Raw genomic sequence first — 15,461 nt, 5'->3', positions numbered from 1 at the left:
GTGCGCGGCGGGTTAATGGGGTGGGGGCGCGCAGGCCTGCGCTCTCCCTTCCCCGCGCCGGGAATGCGGCCTTAAATTACCTGAAATGCACATTTCTGCCCGGCCCGCGGTGCGTGGGTGTGCGTGCGCGCGCGCGCGTGTGTGTGTGTGTCCGTGTGTCCCTCTCCCGCTGCTGCCGCTGCTCCTCCTTCGCAGCCCGGGCTCGGTTGCTGCCTGTTGTCTCTGGCAGCAGCAGCGGAAACCTCGCTCCCGTGCGTGTGTGTGCGAGTGTGGGTGTGGGTGAGTGTGTGTGTGTGTGTCTCTAAAATGGCGCGGACGGCCCTGGGTAGGGAGATGCCGCGGCGGGTGGGCGAGGGAGGGAGGCCGGGCGCTCGCCGGGGGGCCCCGTCTGCGCGGGGGCCCGGGGGTTTCTGCGGCAGAGCCGGTTTGCGGCTCCCTCTTCCTCCTCCTCCTCCTCCTCCTCCTCCTCCTCCGCCTCCTGCCAGCCCTCGGCACGGCACGGCCGGAGCAGCGGCGGCCTGAACCGTGCACGGGAGGAAACCCCCGCCCCCCCCCCCCCCCCCCGGGGGGGGGACGGGGGACAGCGGGGGCGCCGTTCCGGCGGTGCGGGGCTGCCGGTGCGGCGGACGGGGTCGGTGTTTCCCGCGAATCCCCGGGAAATCCTTCATGCAGAGATGCCTCAAAGTTGGGTACCAGCCGCCTCGCCTCCCCCCCTCAGTGTGTGTGGTGTGTGTGTGGGAGCCTTTGCAGCCTTTCTATCGCATCCCCCCCCCCCGCCCCCCCCGGTGCGTTTTAAAGGGGGACGACGGGGAGGGGGAAGGAACGGCAGCGAGGGCCCCCGCCCTGCAAATGTCCTGTAACCTTCAGGTGTGGGCATCGCCGTGTGCCGGGGCAGCCTTGGCCCCCCGGGCCGCCCCACGGAAGCGGGTGTCTGGGGGTCCGGGGCTTCCCCCGGGGCTCCGCGTCAGGCAGTGCCGTGTGGGCTCCCGGGGAAGGCGGCCAGGGTTATTTGAAGGATCGCCAGCCATTTTAACTTTCCCTTATTGGCCTCCTCCCCCGCCCCCTTCCCCAGTTCCTAGGCTTATTATTAATTGAAAACTTTTTTTTTTTTTTTTTTTTTTTTTTTCCCTTTTTGGCTGCCGCCGCCGCTGAGAGCGATGCAATGATTCGCCTCGCAGCATATGGGAAAGGGGGAAAGCGCCGCTGCCGCTACGGCGCAGCGACTGTCTGTGCAGGGTCCAAGGCGTGACAGACGGCGCGGGGGGGGGGCACGGGGGCCTCCTCTCCCTCGGGCCGACTGTGCTGGGGGGGGGCCGCCCCCGCCGGAGCGCCGCTGCGAGCGGAGGAGAACGGGACACACACGCACACACACGGGGGGTGGTCTCCCCCCGACCGGAGCCAGGCGTGGGGCGGCGGTGCCCGCGTGGGGGGGGGGGGGGGGGGGGATGCCCGATGGCGGGGAGGGCGGGGGGGGATGCCCCGCTGGTGCTGGAGCTGGCTCGGCGGCCCCGGCTGCCCTCCGACGGCTTCGCCGCTCCGTGTTTACACGGTAGAAAGTCCCGGTCGCTGTCCGACACGTGACGGTGTGGGAGCCGCGGTGGGGGGGACACGCACACGACACGGGGGGACGACGGGGACGGGGCCGGCTGCGACGGGAGCCTTAAAATAGACGCCGACCCCCTTACGCTGCCTAAATCGAAATGCACTACTGGCGTGCATGACTCAATATGTATTTTAAATCGGTTTAGCGATCTCGCTGGCGCATTGTGCTTAGCTTTATGGTTAAATGAAATGCCACACGTCCCGGGTAAAGGTCAAACTTCTTCTCTAATCCGCGGATCCGTGCGGCGGCTACTTAGTCTGCAGCTTCCTCCTCTGGTTTACAAAACGTGTCACTAGCGGTGATGCCGTGTGGAGATTGCAAAAAATAACCCACGGTATTTTTTACTTTTTTTTTTTTTAAAAAAAAAAGCACAGCCACCCCTGATCTTTAAACACTCTGTCTAATACTAGATTGCTGGCTGCTGCCAGAGCTTTACACCACACATTGTAAACCGTGCAGCAATACAGTGTCTTTAAAGTCTCCTTTCTAGCCGTGGCACACAGGTCGTTGTTTTTTTCTAACTCGTAAATATGTAAGTTGGAGGTGCAAGATAAACGAGGTACCTAAACACATTCATAAGCAACTGCCCGTATTTAAGCTTATAAATGCTGTACGAGTGCTGCCCTTAAATCAAGCTCCAGATGAACGGGTTGAGGGCTAATCGAAGTAGATCGCTACGAGTCCCCGATTGCTTTTCACTCCTCTCGCAGGGATTTTCGCAAATCTAGAAATGATCCTTTCAGTGGCCTGGAACCGGGGTGTGTGTGATGGGGGGGGGGGGGGGGGGGGGCGGGGGATCAGAGCCAGCTAATTTACTGCATCGCTTTTAATTTCCGAGAGGCCGAGTTGTTTGCCGAAGCGCCTGCCGCTCGCTCCGTCGGTGCCACGGGCGCTCGCAGACCTTTTTTTTTTTTTTTTTTTTTTTTTTTTTTTCACCCCTCGCAGCCCTCCCCGCCGGCTGCCGCTGCGCTGCCGCCGCCGGCTCTGTGGCTTGTGCAGTGGAAACTGGCGGGCTGCCAGGCGGAGCTCGGAGGTGGAAAAGAGTAAAGGCGCCAAAAGGGAACTCGTGCGCCGCTGCAATTCTCCTCCCGCCCCGCTTCCTGGCTCGCTGCAGCCACCAGCCCCGCCGGGGCTTTCTCCACCCATCCATTTATCCATCCATCCATCCATTCCCCCCCCCCCCCCCCCCCCCCCCTTATCCCTCCCCGCCGAGACTTTCACCTCGCACACTCGCCGTCGGGCACCTCGGGGCAGGGGGGCGAGAGGAGACTGCCCCGGCCGGGGCGGGCGCTGCCCTCCCCTCCTCTTTCCCCCGGAGGCACGGAGAAAGCGGCGGCGTCTTCCTCCTCCTTCCCTCCCCCCTCCCCGCGGGCATCGGGTTTTTCTCGTTTCCACGCCAGGAGCGTGTTAACAAAACTTTGCTGCTGCTGCTGGCGTCAATGGCTGCCAAAAGTCTGTTGACGTTGCGAGGGAGACCCAAACGTTTCCCTTTTTAATCAGCTGCCCAAACAGCGCGGTGTGTGTCTCTGCCTGCCTCTGCGGCGCGGGGCTGGCGGGGCGCGGGCAGCGTGGGGCGTGGGGTGTTCGCGGCGCGGCGCGGCCCCGCTCGGCAGCACGCCGGGGAGAAGCAGGTTAGTGCTTGCAGGCGCTTTTCACAACTGGTTTCGCACGGCGGCATCGCTGCGGAACCGCGTGTGCGTTGCGAGTCGCTCCCCCCTCCCTCGCCCCCCCCCCCCCCGCCTCCTTCCCTCCCTCCCTCCCTCCCTCCCTCCCTCCCTCCCCCCCCCCGCCCCCCCCCGTGCATCACCGTCTATATTTAGCCGCAAATGGCTTTATCGGCCAGACACCTCCCGGAGGAAATGCCGTGCGCTCTCCGGCGGCCAAGCCCCGCTCCGCGCCGCGCAGCGCAGCGGGGGCGGCCGGGTGGTGGTGGTGGGGGGGGGCTGCGGCCCCCAGGGGAGCGCGGAACGGGGGTTGGGGGTGGGGGCGCGTTGGCCAGGCGGGTGACGGTTGAGGAGGAGGATGGAGGGAGAGACGTGTCCTCGGTTTCCTCCCTGCGCTGGGACGCTCAGCCCCGCCGTCGGGGTTGCATAACGGGGCCGGCTGCGCCCGCCCCCGCCGAAGCTGGGTATAAATAGGAGCGGTGTCCCCCCCCCACACCCTCCGGCCCCCTCTCCCGCCCCGTCCCTGCAGCGCTGAGGGCTTGCGGAGCTGCCAGCGTTTGGCCGAGCCGCCGGCCCCGAAGGGCGGTTGCTTGCGGGGAGAGAGGAGGAGGAGGAGGAGAAGGAGGAAAAGGGAAAGGGTGTGCGAAGAGTTAAAAGTCTGCTGCTTGTTGCAATGAAATTATGGTTGGCAGTGGCGCCGCTGCTCGTTCAGCAGACCTCCACTTTTAAACAGTTCACAAGAAGTTCATCGGGGCGGCGATTGCAACGGCGCACAGGCGGCGAGCGCTGAGGGGTGGCTTTGGGGAAGGGGCTGGCAGCTCTCGGGGCGCGGGTCCTGGTCCACCCCGGTGGGCCCTGCGACATCCCACCGCCTCCCTGCGCCCTGCCGGGGCTTTGCCCTGCTCCGGCCGTGCGGGTGGGGACGTGGGGCCTCCAGATGAGCGGCCGTGGCTGGGGAAGCTCTTGGCCGCCTGTGCAACTTCAGCGTTTCACTATCTGCACATGTCAGGGGATTGACGGGCTCTAATTCAGGCACCGCGCCTTATCTTAATGATACACTTCCACCGAGGAAACCAGGCGGGCGCAGGCTGCCCCTCCAAGGAATGGCGTGGGTTGGCCTCGCGTGCCCCCGAAGGAAAGCGGGGCACGGGGCCGTGTGCCGCCGAGGCCTGCCTCCTCCCCGCCGGCGTCCGTCCCTCATAGATGAGGCAGCGCACGGGGCGGCTACTAACCTTATGTAAAACCCTAAATCACTCTCTCCATGCTGCTGCTGCCTCTATTGAAAACATTACGAGCGGCGCATCTGGAAACCAGTAAATCTGTCCAGAAACCGTCTTTCCAGTGAAATAACTCCTTTTGAATGATAGCGCGATATCTAATCTCCGTGGATTTTCGTTTCCTCGCAGCGTTTTTTGCGGACTTCATTAGGGAAAGCTAACCGTTCTGGAGAGAGGAGGGTCAACACACCGTTTCATTAATATACATTTGTTCCAGACGTGGAGTTTTGCACAAAAGGCCTCTCTGAGGGGAGAAGAAAGTGTTGGGGAACAAGGCTTTCCTGCCGTTTCAGTTCTTAAACCTCTCTGAACCTGTGTGAAGTATTGTGTTAAAGGCCCAATCTGGGCTTCTTCCCCATTAAATGCCAAAGTGATCATTTGCATATTTTGTAGCCTGACAAAGGAAATGAGTTTGCTGGGGAAGCATGGATGCTTTGGGAGACGTTAGGCATTAAACTCCCAGTGGTCAGTCGCCCGTTACTGGCTTGTGTGTGTGTGTGTAAAAGGAGTATCATGCCTCCCGCTTAAAGGCTTCTATTTTTGTGAGAGAGGAAGAGCTGAGGGATATCCTGTGCATTAAAGGCTCCCCCTACTTATTAACCCAGCATTTAGCAGCAGGATGCAGGCTGAAGCTCAGTCAAAAGAAACGACTCAACCTCCGAAGAGCAATTAAAATCTTGCACTGGAATAAATCATGCTCCGCGATAATCCTGTTAATAAAACGCAGCTTGTCCTGACACTTTGCTCATGCAGCAAACTAGAATTTAATGCCGAGCAGAGGTGGCGTCAGGCAGGGTAGAGGGGAGGAAAAGCCTTTCCCTCTCCGCCGCTGGTCGCGAAAATGCGGTTACCTTTCACCTGCCTCTCCGGCTGCACACAGCGCCGATCCTCTCGGACTGCTAATACTTCTCCAGCGAGCCCGCTAATGATTTCTTTCCCTGGAGTGAGCAGGCATCATTGAATTACTGAAAGCACTCGCAGCAGCAGCAGCAGCAGCAGCAGCTCGGATGCAGAAGCCACCAGGGCTCGGTGCTTAATCAAATCAAGGGGTGGGGAGCTCGCCAACCCACTTACTATTTTTAACCCCTTTCTCCAAGTTAGTCATGTGCAGACGCTAAAGGGGAGGTTTTTATTTAGATCCCTTCTGTTGCCGCGTCTCTTCAGTTTTAAGCCCTCGCGTGAAAGCTTTATCAGCGATCAGCGTAGCCAATACACACGGTCTGTGGCCGTTCTTGCGATGCGCTCCTGCTCCTGTGCGTTCGTAATGCAGGGCGTTTGGGAGTGCCTCTGGGTAGTTTCGCACGTTCCCCCGGCCCGTGGGGTCTCCCTCCTTGGTTCAGCCTATGTGCGATGAAGGTTTGGGGATTGGTGTGTACTTGGCCGGCTGAGTCATTTCTTGTGGAAATGAAATGCAGCGGAGGAACTTTTATTTGTTGGTAGCTGGGAATGATTCTTAATTTTCTGGATGTGCGCTGGGGAAAAGATCCATCTCCTCTGACCTATAAATGCCCTCAATTTGCTCCTTTATTGCAGGGTATCTCCCTTAGTGGTTAACGTAGGCAGCTCACTCCCCGCACCAATCCTGCATTCATTATTAATTACCCGGAGGGAGGCTGGCTGCTCCACCGTGATGTTTGCACTTCCTCCTAGACAAATCTACTCAACTTTTTTTTTCTTTTTCTTCCTTTTTTTTTTTTTTTAAATAGAATATAAAACCGTGAAGAAAAGCGGCGATTTTTAAGAAGACGTCATGCTTTCTGCAACTCCCCTGTATGGCAACGTTCATAGCTGGATGAGCAATGAAAGGGTCCGCATGTGTGGAATTAATGAAGACAGGTAAATATTTAAGCTTCTGGCAAGTTAAACCACACTGTAATTCTGCAGTGTGAGGTCTCGGAGTTTGCTCGTTTCCCTAGTACTGGAGCAGATAGCTGTTGCCTTGCATTGAGATCAGCCCAGCTTGGAGGGAGGGCACGGGGGGAGAAACGAGACGTGCCTGAGAGCGGTAGAGCAGCTGCTGATTTACTAGTTAACGGGCAACCTGGGTCAGTGAAGCGGGGATGCCCTTTAAAGAGATTACTCCCCAAAGCAGCCTTTAAACGCACTTTTACAATTAATTTATTATTTCATATTTTGTGAAGGGGAATTAAACCAAATAGTGCACATGTTTTTGTGGTGACTCTCTACGGCAGAGGGGCTCCTGCCGGCAACTTGGCGTTCCCTGCCTTCGGACCGACAGCTTGTCCCGTGAAATAGGAACAGCGACCTTTCTGTCTCCCACAAGTGAATTTCTCTTCCTCCACACCTTTTTTTCTTGCTGAGTATCGCTCATTTGGTGATTAAAATTGCAGTCTTTAATGATTTTCAATGGGGTGATGCAGGCACTGGCCAGTGTCCTCTTCCCTTAAACCCCAGCGTTTTAAAAAGTGAAACGATGCTGAACAGAAGCTACAGGTACACCTGCGGTTCTCTGTGCCAATTTTGTGTGGTTTTACTGTTTTTTCTGTCTTCTCTGTGAGCCCATGTTCTCACTGTTGTGTGAAAAGCCTCCGAGAAGCTGGGGAAAGTTTTTTGCTCTTTGCAGGTAGTAGTATTTGCAAACATAAGCTGAAGGAAAATGGCTAAATGTCTCACCTTGCTTTCGCACTCTCCCTCCCCACTTTCCTCCCAGTTATTTAGAGATAATAATTTTACGTGCGACTTGCAGGCAAGGTGAATCTTTTAAAAACAAATATATTAAAATTGCATTTCTGCTTTAAGGTGATGATGTGCCTTTAAGCACACTGATTGAAAGGAGTTCTTTTGGGTAATGCTGAAACTTTCCTTCTGCTGCATGTCAGTGATTTTTATCCCTGGGATTTGAAATTTAGCACTAAGGTATATTCTTTATCGGTGCTTTCTGTGATAACAAGTCCCAGTGCTGCAACACTGGTATGGCACAGATGTGCAGCTCTCTCTTTAGCATGGAACAGCTGATGTTCGTATGATATTAGCGTGTGTGTTTTGATTTTATCCTCGGCAGCGTTAATGGATGGTACTGGAACAGGGTATGTTTAAAACGGGACATTCTCTCCTTGGAAAAAGAAAAAGGCAAGGGGCAAAAGAGAAGACCTTGACAAAAATCACTTGTGTTGGAAGAGACTGTTCTGAGATGTGCTTGGTGTATTCTTGGTGTCAAAACCCTTTATGCTTATTTTCAAACGGTCCTGGTTTTCTAAAGGAGTTGCTGTGCATCGGTACGCAGAAGGATAAATACGGTGTATGGGACTTTCCTAGGGGAATCAAAATACGGAGGTGATATAATCTTGTACTGATCAGAGGTGCGCAGGATGTTTTCAAATAGAAAGCTTCTGTTTTTTAATAGGAAAATTCCCGTTAACGATGGCGATGCACCGAAAAGCAGACTGGAGTTGAGGGAAGAAAATCACCTGAACCACAGTGTGGTAAGAAGTTAATAGCTTCATGCTGCAGCTGAGTCCGTGCCTGTCCTCCCCACCCCGACTCCTACCCTTGGGTGTTATTACATGATCCATTTGGGGAAATGATTAAAACACCTTTCTGTTGTAGCTCTAGCCAGGCTTGGGCACATGCAACTTGCTTCTGTGAAGCAGAGAAATGGGGCTTTGTTTGTTTATCTCGTTAATCTATTGACGCTGACTTTGTGGTGTGTGTTGTTGTATGACGTCATGTTCTGACTTTAGCGCTGTTACAAGTAATGTCACGCAGCATACCGGCAAGTGCAACAAAAATAGTTCACGTAAGCATTAAGTACATCAACGTTTCAGCAAAGTTGGTGTGTCTCCCCTTCTTTGAGCGGACGTGGGGAACAAATTTGACGGCGGACCTTTCTTCGTGCTGCGTCCTCGGACGCCTGGCCCCACGAGTTGTGGGGTGATGGTGAGCCCCGGAGCAGAGCTGTGGTGGAGGGAGAGGTGCTGGGGGAGGAGGAGGAGAGGCTCTCCACTATTCTCTTCCCGCTCTTATGCTCTGGCAGGGCGGGGGCTGAGGAGCTGGTTGCTGCACAGGAGTGGTGCCACCGAGCATCATCCCTGGGCCACTTCGGGCTGCTTGGGCTACGGGTCCCCACGCCTTTGTTTCCAGCCGATGAATTTTGGATGTGGAGAGATTTGTATTGACATTTGCAGTGATATATATTGCTTCGTTAGGTTCCTGTTCTCCCATTTTCCAGCACGGTCAGCCTCTGTATGTTTTCACAACGAACAGTGTGTTCGCATCGGTAGTGTTTCCCTTCCAAAATGCTGATGTATCTGTAGCTTGAGCGACAGTCACGTTAGTGAAATGTGAAAGTAACGTATTTCTTGTTCTGTAAAGGTGGATGCGACTACAGCCCATCGCATTGACAGTCTCGCAGCTCTGAGTATGGACAGGTCTGGACTCATGCGAGAAGGACTCAGAGTCCCCAGTAGTATTGTCTATTCCAGCTTGTGCGGACTCGGCTCGGAAAAATCACGGGATGCTACGAGTTCGATAGCCGGGCTTGGATTTACTCCTGAAAGAAATCCAGAGATACAGTTTAAGTCTAATCCCCCTGAAGCGGTAGAAAACGCAGCTGTGTCTGGAAAAGCCCCGAACGGCTTCAGCGCTCTATACAAAACGCCACCTGGAATACAAAAAAACTCTGTCCCGACGGGGGAGACGCTGGGTTTGGACCGAGCTGCGGGTGACAAGCAGAGTCCCCTCGGTGTCAATGGTGCTAGTTACCTAAGGCTCCCCTGGGTAAATCCCTATATGGAGGGCGCAACGCCCACCATATACCCTTTCCTTGACTCACCAAATAAGTATTCGTTGAACATGTACAAGGCATTGCTACCTCAGCAGTCCACCTACAGCTTACCACAGCACCTGGCTTACTCGCCCGTATGTACGAATGGTGAACGTTTTTTATACCTGCCTCCCTCCCACTACGTTGCCCCCCACATCCCTTCGTCGCTGGCGTCGCCCATGAGGCTCTCGACTGCTTCGGCTTCACCGGCGATCCCACCTTTGGTGCACTGTCCGGACAAGAGCTTGTCGTGGAAGATGGGCGTCAACCCCGGCAACCCCGTCGACGCGCACGCCTACCCCCACATCCAGAGCAGCAAGCAGCCCCGGGTCCCCGCTGCCAAGCCGGCCCCCGCCAACATGCCGGCGGACCCCGCGCTCCTCCTGCCGCACTCGCCCCGGCCGTCCCCCCGCCTCCCCCTGCCCGCCCAGGTTGGGGACGCCTACGCTGATTTCCACAAACACTTCCCCAGGATTACCACCTCTCCCTCCTCCGCCGTTACCCTTCCGAAGCCCTACGTGAACGTCGGCGGCGAGTTTCCACCCTCCCGCCTCTCCAATGGGAAGCTTCCCAAAGGCAGCGATGCTGGGGAGGCACCACCACCGGCCGCCCCCCACGCGCGGAAAGCTGGCCACGACCGGAAAGACAGCAGGTCCCCCCCGCTCCTGGAAAAGCAGACCCCGACCAAAGATGTCACGGACAAACCGCTGGACTTGTCGGCGAAAGTCGTCGACGCAGAGACGGCCGGCAAGTCGGACCACGGTAAGAAAATGATGCCGACGGTGCTGGTGCATGGCAGGGCGGGAGGGGGAACGCACTTGCCTGGCAGCGACATCGTTCAGAAAGAAACCATTTCTCCTGGGAACGGCTGCCCCATCTACAGGCCTGAAATTATCAGCACGGCGCCATCCTCCTGGATCGTTCCCGGTCCCAGCCCCGGCGAGGAGGGCGGGAAGAGCATCCAGCTGAAAAACAAGGCGCTGGACTGGGTGATCCCGCAGCAGCGGAGCTCCTCCTGCCCCAGGATGGGCGGCACGGAGGCGGTCGTCGGCAGCGTTTCGGGGACGGTGTCGGCGGGGGGGCGGCCGGCGTCGGCGTCGCCGGCTCCCAACGCCAATGTGGATTGCGCCAAGACAGCCAGGAGCTCCGCGGAGAGCACCCCCTCGGTCATACAACACGTCGGGCAGCCCGTCGCCACCGCTGCAAAACACAGCAATAAGGTGGCCAAGTCCTGCGGCCAGGAAGCCAACTTCAAGGCGACCGAGACCGCCTTGGCTTCCAGCCCCATCTTCCTGCCGCCCAATGAGGCATTTCGCTCCCCGCCTCTGCCCTACCCCAGGAGTTACCTCCCGTACCCGGTGCCGGAGGGGATAGCGATCAGCCCCCTCTCCATCCACGGGAAAGGACATGTGTACCCGCACCCCGTCTTGCTGCCCAACGGCAGCCTCTACCCTGGCCACCTGGCCCCCAAACCGGGCCTCCCCTACAGCCTGCCGGCGGGGCGGGGGGAGTTCATGACCTACCAGGACGCGCTGGGGATGGGGATGGTGCACCCCATGCTGCTGCAGCATTCGGCTTTGGAGATCAATAAGGAGGAGAAGGTGGAGAGGAGGTCGCGGTCTCACGAGAGGGTCCGCTACGAGGACCCGGCGCTGCGGGGCCGGTTGCCAGAGCTCCTGGAGAGCAGCGGGAAGATGCATTTCGAAGTACCCGGCGACAAGAGCGTGAAACTGCACCAGAGCTCTGGCCATGGGAAAAACTCGGCCAAAAGCGACAAACACCTCTTCCCGGATCTTCTGCGAGACGAGCAAGAGGCTAAAAGCGAAGCAAACGTAACGAAAGCCAGCTTTGCTACGGAAAACAGTAATCAGGCTAATGACCCTACAAAGCACAAGGTAGAGCAGGCGTCGCAGCACAGAGATTTTATTGTAATGAGAGAGGAGTTTGGAAGAAATAATGATCTTCATGAAACCTATAATTTCAAGCAAGCCCAGAGTTCATCGGTTTTCGGCTTAAGGAAAGAAGAGTTATCTGTGAGCCAGCCCAAAGAGAGAGTGACGGTCCAGCCTTCGCCCGCTTTCTTGGAAAGTGCTCACGAGAGCGACGCTCCGGCTCTGGCTTTTGGCAAGGTGCAGGAGGACGCGAAACCATTCTGCATGGGGACCGCGCCACCGAGCATCGACGCCAGCCAGGCCTATGCCAAAGACGGAGCCGACGACGCGGAATCTGCCGATGGCAAAATATTGAAACCCAAGCCGTCTAAGTTAGCCAAGAGGATCGCGAACTCGGCCGGTTACGTAGGTGATCGATTCAAGTGCGTGACGACCGAACTGTACGCAGACTCCAGCCAGCTCAGCCGGGAGCAGCGGGCGTTGCAGGTGAGTCCGCGCGGTCCAATGACCGCCGCGCTTTTTGTCGTTATTTCTCTGTTGCAAGTCACAGTCAAGTTTTAAAGTTGAGAGAAGCAACGCAGGTGGGGAAATCAGAAATTTTTTGGTTAGGGCGTACTCGCCAGTAACGGTTTTTAAATAGCAAAGTAAGTCTGTTAATGAGAGCGAGGCGATGTAAAGAATAGTATGTATGGCTTTTACGTATGTACGTGCTAGTAAGCTTTAAAGGGCTTTTGCTAAGGTCTGATAAAAATGTTAATATGCGTATGAAATGTTCGTGCAGTTACGGAGGGGAGTCGGACAGGCATGCATGTTACCTTGGCGCTAGCGATGGCTGTAATTTCTCAGCTGGCCTGTAGTGCCAGCTAGCAAAGCGTACCCAGAAGTTGTGATTAGTATGCCAAACGTGCCGTTTGATGGAGAGGAGTCGCAGCCATGTATTAGCGGGTCTCAGGCAACGTTTGCGCCAAGCGAACGCGTAGGAAAGAGTAGGAGCGGTACTGAGGTTGATGCTGAGGGATGACAGACAGATACTGTATAGGAATATCCTTAAGGTATTTTACTTTTAATGAAGGGATGAGTTAAGCCAAATTGTTTTGCATTGTTAAGAAAAGAATTGGTTTATGCTTATAAAAATGGATGAAATTATCTAAATGATCCATTGAGTGCCCATTTTAATTACATAGATGGAAGGATTACAAGAGGACAGTATTTTATGTCTACCTGCTGCTTACTGTGAGGTCAGTTCTTCAAATTTTTATTACTAGACTCTTACATAAACCTTTGAGTTAAATTTCATTTCCAAATACACAAAGGGAAGTTTGTGGGCCATGGTCGTCTTTATTCATTGTACGATTTTGTGTTGTGTTTTTTTTTTTTTCTTTTTGTTTTTGTCTCTTTTTACCTCCAAAATGGAATGTTTTTGTTTTATATACAGTATACATTTATATATATCTTTTATATATATATATATATATATGCTTATATATGAAAGAATTGTGTGGCTATTTACGTATAGATGCTAGAATACTGTTTCACAAGTCAGGTGTGTTAAACTCCTACCCTAGCTATCTATCTGAAACCTTGGTTCTGAGCCGATTTTTCTTTGGAAATGCTTTCATATAAGGTAAGGTAAATGAAGTAGCTTTTATCGCAAGACTTTTTTTTTCATATCAATTCTCTTTCTAGCGTGCAATGATGCGCTTCTCAGAGTTGGAGATGAAAGAGAGAGAAGGCCAAACAGCTACCAAAGACTCAGAGGTCTGCAGATTCAGCCAGGCAGACTGGGAAAACTTGAAAGGAAACAGTGAAAAGAAGCCAAAGTCTGTCGCTCTGGACGATGCCATTGCTGACCAAAATGACAATGACAGATGTAAGCGAATTTAGATGGCTTTCTGAAGCGCGTACGTGTCTCTGTGCCGTGGCAGCTTGCAGCAAAGCTGCGCAGGCTGCGTAATCTTTGTGTTCTCGCGGTGTTGCTGGTTAAAGTCACTGACCTCAGCCTCTGCAGGTACTCTCTGTGGTTGTTTTGGGGTCTGCAAGTTACTGGTTACAGTTGTGCCTGTGTTTCAGGTGGTAGTTAACTGTCACCGAAGTTACTGTCTTGAAGAGATTGTCCTTTTAATTGATGGGATACCATGTCAACCAGTGAAAGCAAAGGCTCAAGGTTACATTCTAAATGCAGAAAGGAGGTGGGGGAAGAGAGATAAGCAAGAAGGGGTTCAGCTTCCTGAAGTTGCGGCGGCGCTGGGAGATGCCAGTATTGCAGCTTTCAGGCAGAGCAAGGATGGCAGACAGAAGGATGACGGGGAGCGGGAAAGGACGTGCTCTGCCATGCTGGCTTATCCATAAAAGCTGGCTGTAAAACTCCAAACGATGGGAAGCTAGTTTGCCTGGGAGGATTCTTGCTGCAGTGGCTGGGGGGTGTGCATGTGGCTGGTCGGGACAGGTTCTTGTGGGCAGGCAGGGGGGCTGTGAAATTCCCCATGGGGCTGGCTGCTCCCTCTAGGCTGTGTCAAGGTGTCTGAGGACTGGGGAAAATGTGTGCTAGCAGCATTGTCCTAAAAGTAAGCTAAACTTAAAAATAAAGAAATAAATGGTATTAGGGGCTGTTTACTGTACGCAAGGAAAAAATCACCTGTTTTGGTTTTTTTTTTGAACTCTTGGTAAGCATGTGCCTTCCCTCAATTTCCCAATCTTTTTTCTTTTACCTGTATAATTAAGGAATGGATCGGTTCCTCCTGCTGCTACTTTGTTTCGAACAACCCAGGAAAAAAAAAAAATCTATGCTGAAAGCATTGCAAACAGAGGAAACACACTGCAGGCTGCACTCTGTGTGTGTGTGTGTCTGTGTCTGTGTGTCTGTCTGTGTGTGTGTGTAGGCTGCACTGTGTGTGTGTCTGTGTGTCTGTCTGTGTGTGTGTAGGCTGCACTGTGTGTGTCTCTGTGGCTGTGTGTGGATGTGTGGCTGTGTGTGGATGTGTGGCTGTGTGTGTTTGTGTAACTCGGTGGTTAAGTGTGCTCTTCCGTAGGTAGAGATTCATGAGTAGGGCTAGTAGAAAATTTCGTTCAGGCAATTTAGTAACTTTGAGTTATTGTTCTGCTCTTTGGTTAATGCTTTTGGCAGAGAGCATGCTGGTCAATCGTACTTGCTCGGTTACTCACCTAAATCAAGTTATTGTGGTGTTGCTGTCACTGAAATAACAGCCTCAACAAAAATCGGCCTGGCAGAATAGCAAGGGGAAGTTTTAATTGTGGAAGAGGAGAAGATACCAGGGTGGGGAGCCGCAGGCTGAGCCCCTGGAAGCTGTGTGGGCTTTCCCTTCTCCAGGCTGTATCGAGGCAGCCTGGGGGAGGAAGGTGCTGCTGCCTGTGCTAAAGCCGAGAGCTCGGCAGGCTGCCGCCCCGGCAATCCCCCTTGCAGCCCCCCTTGCTCCTCAGAGGGCTCGGGGTGCCCTGGTGATGTTCTCTGTTAAATCCCGCCTTGGGTGTGCTGGAAAGGGTAAAGAGCAGCAGCAGGGTCCTGCCAGCTTGTTCTGGCTGCAGGGCAGGGTGGTCTGCGGGGTCAGGGGTGGATACAGGGAAAACAGACAGACAGACAGACCGACCCTGCTCAGGGATGTGGGGCATGCTGCTGGGGGGGGATATGGGGGGCTGTAGGGAGGAAGAAAGAGCCTTAGAGGATCATTGTTTGCTGAGACGCACCCACCCACCTCCCCCTCCTTGCAAAAAGCTGATGATACGGTGTGTCCTTAAACTCATCATTTAGTGAGGTCTCTGGCACTTGAAACTGCTGGCTAAAACTTGTTTGAGACTATTAAATAACTGTTGGAAGCTGGGAAAGTATGTTCAGTCTTATGTTAGTTCGTTCTTCTCCTCTACTAATTAGCTCTGACTTAACAGGCTATTTCAGAATTTGGCCAAATGTCTAAACTCCTAAAAGCGCAGATCTGTTCTGCCGAGGGAGCTCCTTTTCTGTATGCCCGCCTGTACAGCAGCAAATACTTACCGGTACAGATTCAGGTCTCGGTAAAAGTTTTTTATCGTGGTGGTTCACCTCCTGCCCCTTGGGATAGCAGCTGATAAATCAGGAAGCCGAGATTCACACTTCTTGAATGCCTCCAGTGTAGTGGCTTGGGCTCTGGTGGGCCTTGAGCTGCCAGCGGTCTTGGTGCATCTCTTGCTGAGCGACTGGCAAAGGGACAAGGTGCTCTGCCTTCTCTTTCCCTCTGTTTATCACCAGCC

At 54.3% G+C, this 15,461-nt stretch overlaps 1 protein-coding gene across 9 annotated transcripts in view; it reads left to right on the top strand.

The window, feature by feature from the left end:
* Positions 1 to 15,461, top strand: part of BCOR (BCL6 corepressor) — an 83,964-nt gene that overhangs the window by 38,106 nt on the left and 30,397 nt on the right. For 6 of the 9 annotated variants that reach the window (XM_042788371.1, XM_042788372.1, XM_042788375.1 and 3 more), the window contains exons 2-6: positions 6,251 to 6,380; positions 7,909 to 7,987; positions 8,877 to 11,705; positions 12,404 to 12,457; positions 12,906 to 13,089. In XM_042788371.1, the coding sequence (XP_042644305.1) occupies positions 6,295 to 6,380; positions 7,909 to 7,987; positions 8,877 to 11,705; positions 12,404 to 12,457; positions 12,906 to 13,089 (3,232 nt within the window). In that variant the 5' untranslated portion in view covers positions 6,251 to 6,294. The remainder of the gene's footprint in view (positions 1 to 6,250; positions 6,381 to 7,908; positions 7,988 to 8,876; positions 11,706 to 12,403; positions 12,458 to 12,905; positions 13,090 to 15,461) is intronic. The other 3 variants (XM_042788379.1, XM_042788376.1, XM_042788374.1) reach the window with 1 other exon arrangement.

This window comes from Tyto alba, unplaced genomic scaffold, assembly GCF_018691265.1.
Source record: "Tyto alba isolate M040663 unplaced genomic scaffold, T.alba_DEE_v4.0 Super-Scaffold_14, whole genome shotgun sequence".
Classification (NCBI taxonomy): domain Eukaryota; kingdom Metazoa; phylum Chordata; class Aves; order Strigiformes; family Tytonidae; genus Tyto; species Tyto alba.
This window is presented reverse-complemented; position numbering and strand designations above follow the sequence as displayed.